We start from the raw sequence: 12942 nt of genomic DNA on the forward strand, positions 1-12942 counted from the left end.
ATAAATGACCCTCTGAAAAAACTTTTCCCAATTTAAAAGACAAACAAACAAAGAAATAACATTCTTTTTTGCTGCAGTGCATTTCACACTTCCAGGCTGATCTACAGTCCAAATGTCACAATGCCAAGTTAATTCCAAATGTGTAAACCTGCTAAATCTGCAGGGGGTTGAATACTACTTGTAGGCACTGTATATTGTATGGGCAAAATAAAATTGGTTTCTCAGTAAGGATGCTTACTCCGACCAGAAGACATGACAAGATCTATAGCAATGGCTACAGCCACTTGTGATCTTTTGCCTCTTACAGGACTATACCTTTCACCAAAGCCTAAAGGTACAGTCACACTCAGCAACTTTCCAACGATCACGACCAGTGATATGACCTGGCCGTGATCGTTGGAAAGTCCTTGTGTGGTCGCTGGAGAGCTGTCACACAGACAGCTCTCCAGCGACCAATGATGCCGAAGTCCCCGGGTACTCATCGGGTTACTAAGCGCAGGGCCGCGCTTAGTAACCCGAATTTTACCCTGGTTACCATTGTAAAAGTAAAAAAAAAACACATACATTCCGGTGCCTGTCACGTCCCCGACGTCCGCTTCCCTGCATCCTGTGTAAGCGCCGGCCGTAAAGCAGAGCGGTGATGTCACAGCTGTGCTCTGCTTTACGGCCGGCCGGCGCTGACACAGGATGCAGGAGGAGTGCAGGGAAGCGGATGCCGGGGACGTGACAGGCACCGGAATGTGAGTATTTTTTTTTTTTTTTACATTTACAATGGTAACCAGGGTAAACATCGGTTACTAAGCGCGGCCCTGCGCTTAGTAACCCGATGTTTACCCTGGCTACCAGTGAACACATCGCTGGATCGGCGTCACACACGCCGATTCAGCGATGTCAGCGGGTGATCCAGCGACGAAATAAAGTTCTGGCCTTCTAGATCCGACCAGCGATGTCACAGCAGGATCCAGATCGCTGCTGCGTGTCAAACACAACGATATCGCTATCCAGGACGCTGCAACGTCACGGATCGCTATTGTTATCGTTGTAATGTTGTTCAGTTTGAAGGTACCTTAACAGTTTGTGGCTACAAAGGCACCAGAGTTGTGGCTGGAAAACCACCCTAGTCTACAGTATCTATAGAAATCTGTCATTTTTAACTTCCACACATCTATCTCCATGTTAATGGATACTAGTGTGCTGAATGATGTCAGCAAGCCATTCAGTTCTAACAGTAGCAATGCTGGTCATAATGATAGTACATTAGTAATTATTAACGTACTATCACTCTACCTGAGGCAACTTGTGATGAAACTCCAGGTTTCCTATAACATCATTTAAAAAGGATTTTACGCGAACAAAGGACATTTTAATCAATAGATCTAAATAATTTCCACAATTGGATGTGTTAAATAAAATGTTCCTGGGTTGAGATAATCTTATAAATGTGCCCCTGGCCGTGTCTGACCGTGCAGGTACATGGTCTGATCATACCACAGCTCCTGGGCAGGAGAGACTATACAGACAGGACAGCACGGGATCACAGCTGATTCTTTTTGTGAGGTAAAACATTTAATTGACTGTTTAAAAACATGTTTTACCTCACATCAAGATGCAGCTGTGATCCCCTGCTGTCATATCTGTATATTCTTTTGCTTCCTCGGCTGCCCAGGAGATGTGGTATGATCAGACCATGTCCTGTACGGTCAGACACGGCCATTACACAGTACACAGCAGGGACACATTTATAAGATTATCTCAGCACAGGAACATTTTTAGACAGGGCCATCACAAAAATCCAAGCTCTATTAATTAAAATGTACTTTGCTTGTGGGACAGCCCCTTTAACATTCATTTAAGTACTGTAATGTCCAAACAGAACATGCCAGACATCTATCCTTTTCATAACACTAATTATCTTAAAAAGAGCAAAGACAAGACACTGTATATTTAAGTACAGAATATATCTTGGGGTTGTACGCTATCTAAGGCCAGTCTCACACGTCCAGATTTTTCCGGTACGTGAAGAGACGGTCCCGGAGCTGTCCGTGTGTGCACGTAGGCCATGTATTGAAGCACTTTTTTTCAATTTTAACCCTATGGCCTTAAAAAAGCACACAGACGGCATCCGTATGCGGTGACTTTAATGGGTCTGTGTGATCCGTGCGCTCCCACGAACACTGAGTGTCTCCGTGTTTTGAACACGGACCGTAAAAACTCGCTAACATCTGCAGAGACACATTAATTTTAATGTGTCTACGTGTGTCACTGTCTCCTACGTGAGGAAACTGTCACCTCACGTACTGGAGCCAGAGCCACTGACGTGTGAAACCATCCTAACAATGGTGGAAAATTAGTATTTTGAATAATTACTCTACTGATTGAAAATCTGCAGACATATCACTGATAAGCATTGGTGATCTGACTCACGCAACAGAATGTTAATATTACAGCCAATAAGACTTGGATTTTCATTGTAAGTACAACAGCCTAATCAGGTCCAGATGATTTTACCATCAGTGTGGCATCCGTTTTTTGAAAAAAAATCAAGCTTCTCCCATCCATCAAACAGTTAAAAATAGACATCACTCTGATGACACAAGGGAGGAATCAGTGTGCTATCTGTTTTTTTCACAGACCCACTGACTTGCATAGGAAAGTTAGATCAAAAGGGATCAAACCCGGACACGTCCAGAATGGACCACATATTCAATAGAAAGTATAAGCTCCGTAACCTAAGCTTTCTACTGAATGTGAACCCCGCTCTACGCGCTCAGCTGTCTCCTGCCTGCTAACCGGAGCACTCCCCGCTGCTGGGAGGGTTGAGCGACCGGTAGAGATTTATATAGATTTATATAGAGAATTATAAAGGCACTGACATATGACAAAACTTTTTAAGGCTTTAACTACTCTAAGTTTTATCTTTGCTGCACATCAATTGTACATCTGCACTTAACCACGGCCGCTGCATTATGTATAATTGCTAATAAATACTTACTAATCATAACAGAAACAGTATTCACTTTCGGGTTGAAAGAACAGCGCCCTTTTCCAGATTCATTCTTGGTGTCAATTAAAAATATCTGATCCTGTAAAATATTAGAAAATGTTTTACTGTAATGTCAACAGATTTGGGTGGTGACAATGAACAATGATGTGACACCAGCCGTGCCGCCTTGATTTCTAGCACAGCAATGATCACCTCGCTCTCTACATGGAAATCCCGGATGGTTTAACATCACTGAATTACTGCAATGTTTGATACTTTCTAGCCCACAAATCTGCAGCACATGCTTTTAAATAGGCTTTTGTTCAGGAAATTATGAATAGTGTCTTTGATTTTGACTATGCAGAACGCATGCTTCCTGTGACCTTTCATGAAGTACATTCTTGTAGTGTCAGACATAAACCTAATACAGAGGGCAGACTGGTAAATGCCTCCAATGTCTCTTAATGGAGGACACAATTATTTAACCAGGCCGTGTATCTTTCATGCATAGATCAGCCTTGTCGTAGAAGCAGGTCACAATGGTTGAGTTCACCATTCATCTGCTTTTGTATAATAAGCTGCATAATGTTCCATTCTCTATTACCTTTGTAGAGCTACACTCTCTACTGGGCAGGTGAAGATGACCATATGTTCTCCATCTGAAAAAATCGGTCCAATTAGGCTAATCACACTCAGAGTTTGAACAGAGTATGATCCAATTTTCTTGGAAGTGGAGAAAAAAATGTGTCCATCTTCTTCATTCTGTCTGTCCCTGAAACTTGGACCAACTCGGATGTCATCTCAGTGCAGTCCTAGGTTTTCCATGGACCCATAGACATGGAATGGGCTTTTGCCATCTGATTATTAAAGGCAAATCGTGCATGCTGCATTTTTTTCCTCGACAACTCGGGGCCGGAAAAAAATTCAGACATGTGCATGACCCCATAGAAAAATATTGGTCTCAGGGCGATCCAATATTTTGACGGAGCAAACAAGGAACGAAACGACGGTCATCTGCACGAGCCCTTACGCACTGTGCTGGATATGATGGTGCAGGACTCAAGAGCTGGTGGAACTTTTTATATATCCAAAATCTTCAAACTATACATAGAAATGTGAAGAAAAGTAAGCATAAATCACACAAACCAGAAAATAATATGATAGATATTCTTATACTCCTATAATATGTTAGAAAAAGATGGCAATACCTCAGACCTGCGCCCTCGGTTGACATATGTGCAAATAGGACTGAAGGCTCCACTTCCACAAATGTACAAATGGGTTCGATTGAAGCTCTGAATTACACGAACAAAGTTACCACAGCCGTGCTGGAAGAATAGACAGGAAGATCAATGATATAATTATAATCAATATATACTGCAGTGCATTCTGTAACGGTGTCTCAGCAGAGTTGGATGCGTTGTTAATTAATACTATACACAGTTAAAAGAGGTTTCACACACAGTATTTTCTTTTTCCAAGTCATTGAATTTTTTAGAAGTCTTTTGAGCCAAAAAGTCAGATTTGGATTCAAATGAAATGTGAATGATAAAGAAAGGGCTTGTACTTCTTTTTACTAGATCCGATTCTGGCATTGACAAAAAAAAGAAAATTGCATCAAAACCTCAGTGGCATTTTTATCAAAAATGTGTGTAAAACCAGTCTTAATAGGGTTGTCAAGAAGCCCCCAGAAATGGAAACAAAGTGCTGGAGAGTCCAGAAGTGATCAGTAATGAGTCCGGATCAAAATCCCATTGAACACCTGTGGAGAGATCTTAACATTTCTGTTGGGAGAAGTCACCCTTCACATCTGAGACACCTGAAGCAGTGTGCAAAAGAAGAGTGGTCCAAAAGTCCAGTTGAGAGATGTAAGAACTTTGTTGATGGTTATAGGAAGCAATTGATTCAAGTTATTTATTCCAAAGGGTGTGCAACCAAATATTAAGTTGAGGGGCTCACAGGTTCTGGCATTACATCATACGAGAAAAACCTAGTGACAGAGTTTGTCTCCTGGTTAAACACTGATGGCCTATCCTAGAGTAGGTCATCAATGACTGATCGTTGGGGGTGCGATAAGAGGCATTCTTGCCGATCAGCTGATCTCAGTGTTGGCAGTGGCTGTAACTGGCCAGTTATGGAGCTGCACAGCACAGGTCTGTCTACTTTATAGCCACCGTGGTCAGCTACTGCACATCTGCCCCTTATTCAATAGGGGGAGGATGTGCAGTAGTCGGAATTTTACTAAAGTATTGGACAACCTCTTTGATATCACATAGTGGTCTTTATTAGGCATGAGTATTTATATTATATCAGTCATTAATACTTTAAACAGATTATTTGCCTATGTCAATAGCGATCAAGTACTGATGTGTTAAGGAGCTGCTGATGCTTTCCAGATGCCTATAAGTATTCAGACCCCTTTAAATTTTTCACTCTATGTTTCATTGCAGCCATTTCGTAAATTCAAAAAAGTTATTTCTTTCTCATTAATGTACCCTCTGCACCCCATCTTGACTGAAAAAAAAAGAAATGTAGAAATTTTTGCAAATTTAATAAAAAGGAAACACTGAAATATCACATGATCATAAGTATTCAGACCCTTTGCTCAGACACTCATATTTAAGTCACATACTATTTCCTTGTGATCCTCATTGAGATGGTTCTGCTCCTTCATTGGCATCCAGCGGTGTGTAATTAAACTGATAGGACTTGATTTGGAAAGGCACACACCTGTCTATATAAGACCTCACAGCTGAGAGTGCATGTCAGACCAAGGTGCTTAGAGACAGAAATGTGGCAAGGCATAGATCTGGACAAGGTTACAAAAGAATTTCTGCAGCACTCAAGGTTCCTAAGAGCACAGTGGCTTCCATAATCCTTAAATGGAATAAGTTTGGGACCACCAGAAGTCTTCCTAGACCTGGCCATCCAGCCAAACTGAGCAATCGTGGGAGAAGAGCCTTGGTGAAAGAGGTAAAGAAAAACCCCAAGATCACTGCAGCTGGGCTCCAGAGATGCAGTAGGGAGATGGGAGAAAGTTCCACAAAGTCAACTATCACTGCAGCCCTCAACCAGTCGGGCCTTTATGGCAGAGTGGCTCCACCAAAGCTTCTCCTCAGTGCAAGACATATGAAAGCCCGCATAGAGTTTCCTAAAAAACACATGAAGGACTCCCAGACTATGAGAAATAAGATTCTCTGGTCTGATGAGACAAAGATAGACCATTTTGGTGATAATTCTAAGCGGTATGTGTGGAGAAAACCAGGCACTTCTCATCACCTTCCCAATACAATCCCAACAGTGAAACATGGTGGTGGCAGCATCATGCTATGGGGGTGTTTTTCAGCTGCAGGGACAGGACGACTGGTTGTCATTGAAAGAAGCATGAATGCGGCCAAATACAGAGATATCCTGGATGAAAGCCTCTTCCAGAGTGCTCTGGACCTCAGACTTGGCTGAAGGTTCACCTTCCAACAAGACAATGACCCTAAGCACACAGCTAAAATAACAAAGGAGTGGCTTCAGAACAACTCTGTGACCATTCTTGACTGGCCCAGCAAGAGTCCTGACCTAAACCCAATTGAGCATTTCTGAAGAGACCTGAAAATGGCTGTCCACCAACGTTCACCATCCAACCTGACGGAACTGGAGAGGATCTGAAAGGAAGAATGGCAGAGGATCCCCAAATCCAGGTGTGAAAAACTTGTTGCGTCATACCCAAGAAGACTCATGGCTGTACTAAGTCAAAAACGTGCTTCTACTCAATACTGAGCAAAGGGCCTGAATACTTATGACCATGTGATATTTCAGTTTTTCTTTTTTAATAAATTTGCAAAAATTACTACATTTCTGTTTTTTTCAGTCAAGATGGGGTGCAGAGTGAACATTAATGAGAAAAAAAAATGAACTTTTTATGAATTTACCAAATGGCTGCAATGAAACAAAGAGTGAAAAATGTAAAAGGGTCTGGATACTTTCCGTACCCACTGTTTTTTGTCTATACTACAAAGTGTGAAAAAAAAATTAAAAATAAGAAATCATCAAAAGGGATGATAAATAAAACAAGTTGATCATCACCATTGTGCTACAAGTCACGCAAAATTTGTATATTAGCTCAAACAGGAAATTGCTCAGATCAGAGTCACTCTTTACTTTGCCATCGCCCTTCTACAGAAGAATGTAATTCCTGGCAAATTCCAGGAACTGTTCAATAGAGATGTGCGTAGAGGTTTACCTGGATTACCCATGTTTGCATACACAAGGCTTAGTTGCAGAATGCTGGCAACTTCTGTAAGGATTTAGACGTGGAATCCGAGCCTAAAGCAGAACAGAATCCTGAATGTGTGAACATGGACTATCTTGGCTAAAAAAAACATTATTTGGTCTAATTTGTGCAGTAGCCAACAGGTACTGTAGAAGGAAATGTAGCAATCTGGAATTAGCGGGGACTTCCAGTGTTATGTCAGGCAGGTATTAGTAATGGCAGCGTGTTTACATTTCTCGCCTGAAGTTAAACAGTAATGACTTCCATCGGACATTACAGTAATATGAGGTAAGCGGTCTGCTATTACTAACGCCACAACCTGCTCTCTGTAGGAACATAAAACCGTAATAGTTTATGCTGGTTATTCCCATGAAGAATATCTCCCCTACACACCTTTTATGTTCCGGCACACGGAAATGTTTTATCACCCTAATAATAGTAATAAAATAATAAGTTATCAGTTTATTAAGTAGTAAGTACAATGTCAGAATGAAGATTGCTACACCGGCAGATCAGACCTCAGACGTTTTCAGAAATGGCGTGACGGACACAGCCATGATGTCCCGCCACTTGTCTGGTAGCTGTGGTGATGCACTGGAGAGGATAGCAGATTTTACCTAAAAAAAATGCTTTATCTACAGTGGCATTCTGTGCCTTGAAAATGTATTCATATCCCATGAACTTTTCTTCAATTTTTCACGTTATACTCAAAAGCCTATAGAATAACCGTCATTTTAATTTTTATTTCATAAATCAATAGTACCCATAAAAATAAGCAAGTTTGTAATATATCTTATCAGAAAATTTTGCTTCTCTCTCTGCCAAATTTGATCAGTCATTATAAAAATTCTCAATTCTGCGGGAAAATCTGTATTCAGAAGACAGACTTTCCCATTACAGAGATAGGAGATGGCGGGGGCTCCGGAAACAAATCTATGTAGACGGGAGGAAGGAGGAGCTACAGACAGAGCTCCTCCTCTTCCTCCCCCCCTTACTATCTACATAGAATTCTATCAGTAGCAGCTCTCATCTCCTCTCTCAGTAATGGGAAAGTCTTCACTGAATACAGATTACCCCTCAGAATTGAGAATTGTGATAATGACTGATGAAATTTGGCAGAGAGAGAAGCAGATTTCAAAGTGACTTATTTTCATGTGTACTATTGATTTATGAAATAAAAATGAAAACAGTAAATGTATTTTATTGGGATTTTATGTGACATACAAACACAAAGTAGCAAGTATTTGTGAAGTAATACTTGGTTTTCTAAATATCTTAAAATATAAATCTAAAAATTGTGACACGCATTTGTATTCAGCCCCCTGAGTAATTACTTTGTAGGACCACCTTACGCTACAATTACTGCTGCAAGTCTTTTGGGGGTAAGTTTCTACCAACTTTGCACTTCTAAAGACTGACATTTTTGCTCATTCTTCTTTGCTAAATATCTCTACCTCAGTGAGGTTGGATGGAGAGCATCAGTGAACAGCAATTTTCAAGTCTTGTCACATACTGTATTTTCAAAGGGATTTAGGTCTGGACTTTGACTGGAACATTCAAACTGCTAGAAGGTGAACTTGCGCCCCAGTCTCAATTCTTTTGCAGCCTCAAACATGTTTTCTTCCAGGATTGCCCTGTATTTAGCTCCATCCATCTTCCCACCAACTCTGATCAGCTTCCCCATCACTACGGGAGAAAAGCATCCCCTAGTATGATGCTGTCACCACCATGTTTGACGGTGGGGATGGTGTTTTCAGAGTGATATGTAGTGTTAGCTTTCCATCACACATAACCCATGGGCATTTAGCCCAAAAAGCTCTACTTTGGTGTTATCTGGCCAGAGTACGTTCTTCTGAATGTCCTGTGCGGGACACATCTAGCATGTTGAAAAAGGTGCTCTGGTCAGATGAGACCAAAGTAGAACTCTTTGGCCTAAAAGTAAAGCACTATCAGAAAACTAACACTGCACATTGTTCTAAGAAAACTATCCCAAAACATGTCAGCCTCTAGATGTGGAAAGCTGATAGAGACATACCTCCAAAGATCTTAAGCATAAAAAGGCCAAACTGAAATGTAGTAATGCCTGGCAATTAGGAGATAATAAATGTACTGTGCTAAGATCTGAAGTGGTTCCCATCTGTTCGGCTATATCATGACAGCGCTTATGGCTTTAGCTCTTGGTAAAAGATGTGCAGTTTACCACACATTCATTCTTGTAAAGCCCTCTAGTCTCTACAGGGATATATCCTGAGCTGCTACTACAAATAAGGACACCTACCAAGGGAAAATATTTTAAGTTCCTCTGCTACTATTTCTTCAAGTAGCAGGTTTTTTTTTAACACAGCATGATTTACATGTAATTGCTGTAAGACAAAATGTGCTAACATGCACATATATTAATATTCATAAGGATTAAATACATTTTATGAGAATTAATTCAGGAATTAAAAAACGCCATCTGTTTTGTCTGATCAATGCACATATTAATTCCTTAATTACGAGCACAGAACTGAATTATAACCTATAGGTTGTTCCTTGGAAATTAGTGCTCAAATGCTATCACTCCACAGGGGATAAATAGTAAAAACTACACCCTTTATTTGATTTTCCTTTGGCTGCAGTGGCCTCAACCTGACTCACAGGACAAGTATTTTCCTCACTGACTTACTGTGGGATCTTTGCCAGCCATCTTGCACTCTTCAACTTTGTTTGCAGAAGCCGGCCAGAAAACCTGATTGCAAACGAAAAAGAACAAATATAATATTATTTTTAAAAAGACTATGCTGTATTTGTACTATGTACGTCTTGTTGAAATGTAAATTATATTTTACAATATTTTGGGAACAGCCTATAAAATTACTGTGATGAAATCCTTATTCTGCCTTTTTGCAGAAAATGGAACCAATACATCCACATTTTTATGGCCTGTATGTCACCAGATGAAGATTTTATGCGTTATATACGGTGGTACAGTCTGATGATAGATTTGCATTATCATCATATACAGGTCTACTTAAACGGGTTGCCCGGCCATTGGCTACAAGTCTGCAGTCACTATGAGTGACTGCAGACTTGTGAATCCTCACAGTGCGTGCACTGCACACTGTCAGGATTTTCTGGTCCCGGCGGTCACATACCGACTAGATGGACGAAGCCTCAATCAATGCAAGTGAATTGAGCAAGGCCAGATAGAGTGTAGTCAGATATAAGAGGTGATGGTTGGGATCCTTAAGAGTTTATGGGTGTCCAATACTGACTAGGACCTACAGTCACTTATTAGAAAGCTGCATAATTCCATTACACGTTTACATTTATATAGGGCTAGATAACCCACATACCATTGCTATCTTCAGCCCATTCATATTTAGTAAAGTGGAATGACATACCATCGACAAAATTTCACTAAATCCAAAAACCGTACATTTGGCAATGATTTAATATATAATATGCTATGTTTTGCGGTATACGTTTTCTATATCATGTTTCCATGAGTCATTCAATATGGAAATTCTAAGATGCTAGACTTGTGAGCCCACCAAAACCATTCCATCACCTACTTTTCTTCCTCTTTCAGTGTAACAAACACTATTTTGCAGAATTCTAACATACCTATGATACCCCCAAATCAATCAGCCAGGTAATACTGCACAGACGCCTTGCAAGTACCGAGCATAAATCTGGATTTTATAACATCTGTAACGTTCATTCTTCCTAAATCTTCAAAAGGGAGAGGCACTTATTAAAATCTGGGGATTGCGCTCATGAAATATTGCACTTTTCAAGAGTGAAGGAGCCTTTTGTTCACTGTAAGAGTATATGACAGCACAACAATGCTTTTTTTAATATGTTATATTACTGAGTTTTAAATTAAGAGAAATAATGCAGCTAAATGGAATCTGTCAGCAGGTGTTTGCTACTTAATCTGAAAGCAGAATAATGTCGGGGCAGAGAGCCTGGCTCCAAGGATGTGTCATGTACTCAGCAGCTTTTTGTACTTTCAATACAATCAGTGTTTTATCAGCAGGGGATTACCACTGCCAGACTAGGTGTCACTGCAAAACAGTCCAGCCAATATGTGTAACTCCACCCCCTGCACTGATTGGCAGCTTGCTCACAGCATATAGTATACATAGGAAGCTTCCAAGCATGGGTGTGGGCGGGGGTTATACATAGCTCAGCATTATGATCACTGCTACACCTACAGCAGAGAAAACAAGGATTCTGTCAAAACTAAGCAGCTCAGTAAGTGACACATCACTGAAATCAGGCTCTCTGCCACTACATCATGCTGCTCTCAGATTACATAGCAAAACTTGCTAATCAATCTTTTTTAAATGAAACGTAACATATTTGATTATACAATAGTAACTGAACTACTCTCTTCCTGTACTACAAATACTAGGCTGTACTGTTTTCTATATGTACTACTGCTGTACAGTGCTGAAACAAGAGGAGCTGCTTCTTTAACCCCTTAATGACCATGATAGTTGATAGACCGATTTTTTTGTTTGTTTTTGCTTCTCCACTTGTGGGACAAATTGTAACATTTTTTTAACATTGTTTGGGGTTATTTAATTTATAAAAAAAATTATCAAAAAAGTTTATTAACCCTTCAGGTGCTTCACATGAAGTAATGCAATGTGTAAGGAAAATATGAACATTTTACTTTTTTTTTACATTTTATTATTTTCACAAGAGTAACAGGAGAACATGGACATCAAAATATGTTGTGCTATTTCTCCTGAGTACGCGGATACCCCATATGTGGGGGAAAAGTACTTTTTGGGCGCATAGCGGGGCTCAGAACGAAAGGAGCACCATTTGACTTTTTGAACGCGAAAAAAATTAAATTGCTGGAATCGAGAGAGGACGCCATGTCGCGTTTGGAGAACCCATAATGAGTCTAAACAGTGGAAAATCTCATGAAGTGACCCCATTTTGGAAACTAGACCCCTCAAGGATTAGTTTAACCATTCTATTACCTGGATGCCCATAGTAATAGCTTAAAAGCATCTCGGGGTGATATATTCCCTTTAAGTACCGTATAAGTGAAATTGTTAAAAATCTGTAGTGGGGTTGTCCATGGTGTCACAGAAGATTAGGTTGCCAGCTGAACACTCAAGAATAAGAACTTACACTCAGAGGATTGTGACTTATGTTGTTAATGTTCAGAGACAGAATGTGATCTTTGCTGCCCACATAGATTCTGTCCTGGTCCTCATCCATTAGCAAAATCCTGTAGTCCAGGGGGCTCTGGGAAATAGTGTAATACTCAGATGTCTTTGTCATTTGAAGCTCTGAAAAAGAAGATATACGACAGTTGTAAGTACTAACATTGTGAGAAAATAGAAAAATCAACAATATCCAAGAAAAATGTAACTTCTGTAATGTCTTAGAAATCTAAAACTGGGTAAATATTTGCCATGTTTCATTATTTCCACAGCTGTGCATGATCGTCAGGTGTGCTACACACGCATTCATTTGTAAAGGCATTGAAGGGCAATTACGCAGTGAAAAATGGCTACAAAAAATACATTACAGTGCGGACTGACTTTTTTGAGCTTTTTTTGTAGACCACACGTAAGGTTCCCCTTTGTAATTGATGCTGTTTTCGTCACTGTACAAAAGCCTGGTTTCCGTTTATGTCACAGCTTCAATCCAATTAATTTCGATTCAACATTGATTATCTCATTCT

The 12942-nt window shown here is 40.2% G+C and overlaps 1 protein-coding gene across 1 annotated transcript in view; it reads right to left on the reverse strand.

The window, feature by feature from the left end:
- Positions 1–12942, reverse strand: part of SEMA3C (semaphorin 3C) — a 229319-nt gene that overhangs the window by 97458 nt on the left and 118919 nt on the right. Inside the window, exons 3-6 of the mRNA XM_069765149.1 lie at positions 12384–12544; positions 9916–9978; positions 4192–4311; positions 2993–3083 (exon numbers count right to left, since the gene is read on the reverse strand). Coding sequence (XP_069621250.1) covers positions 2993–3083; positions 4192–4311; positions 9916–9978; positions 12384–12544 — 435 coding nt within the window. The remainder of the gene's footprint in view (positions 1–2992; positions 3084–4191; positions 4312–9915; positions 9979–12383; positions 12545–12942) is intronic.

The sequence above is a fragment of the Ranitomeya imitator genome, chromosome 4, assembly GCF_032444005.1.
Source record: "Ranitomeya imitator isolate aRanImi1 chromosome 4, aRanImi1.pri, whole genome shotgun sequence".
In the NCBI taxonomy this organism is placed as follows: domain Eukaryota; kingdom Metazoa; phylum Chordata; class Amphibia; order Anura; family Dendrobatidae; genus Ranitomeya; species Ranitomeya imitator.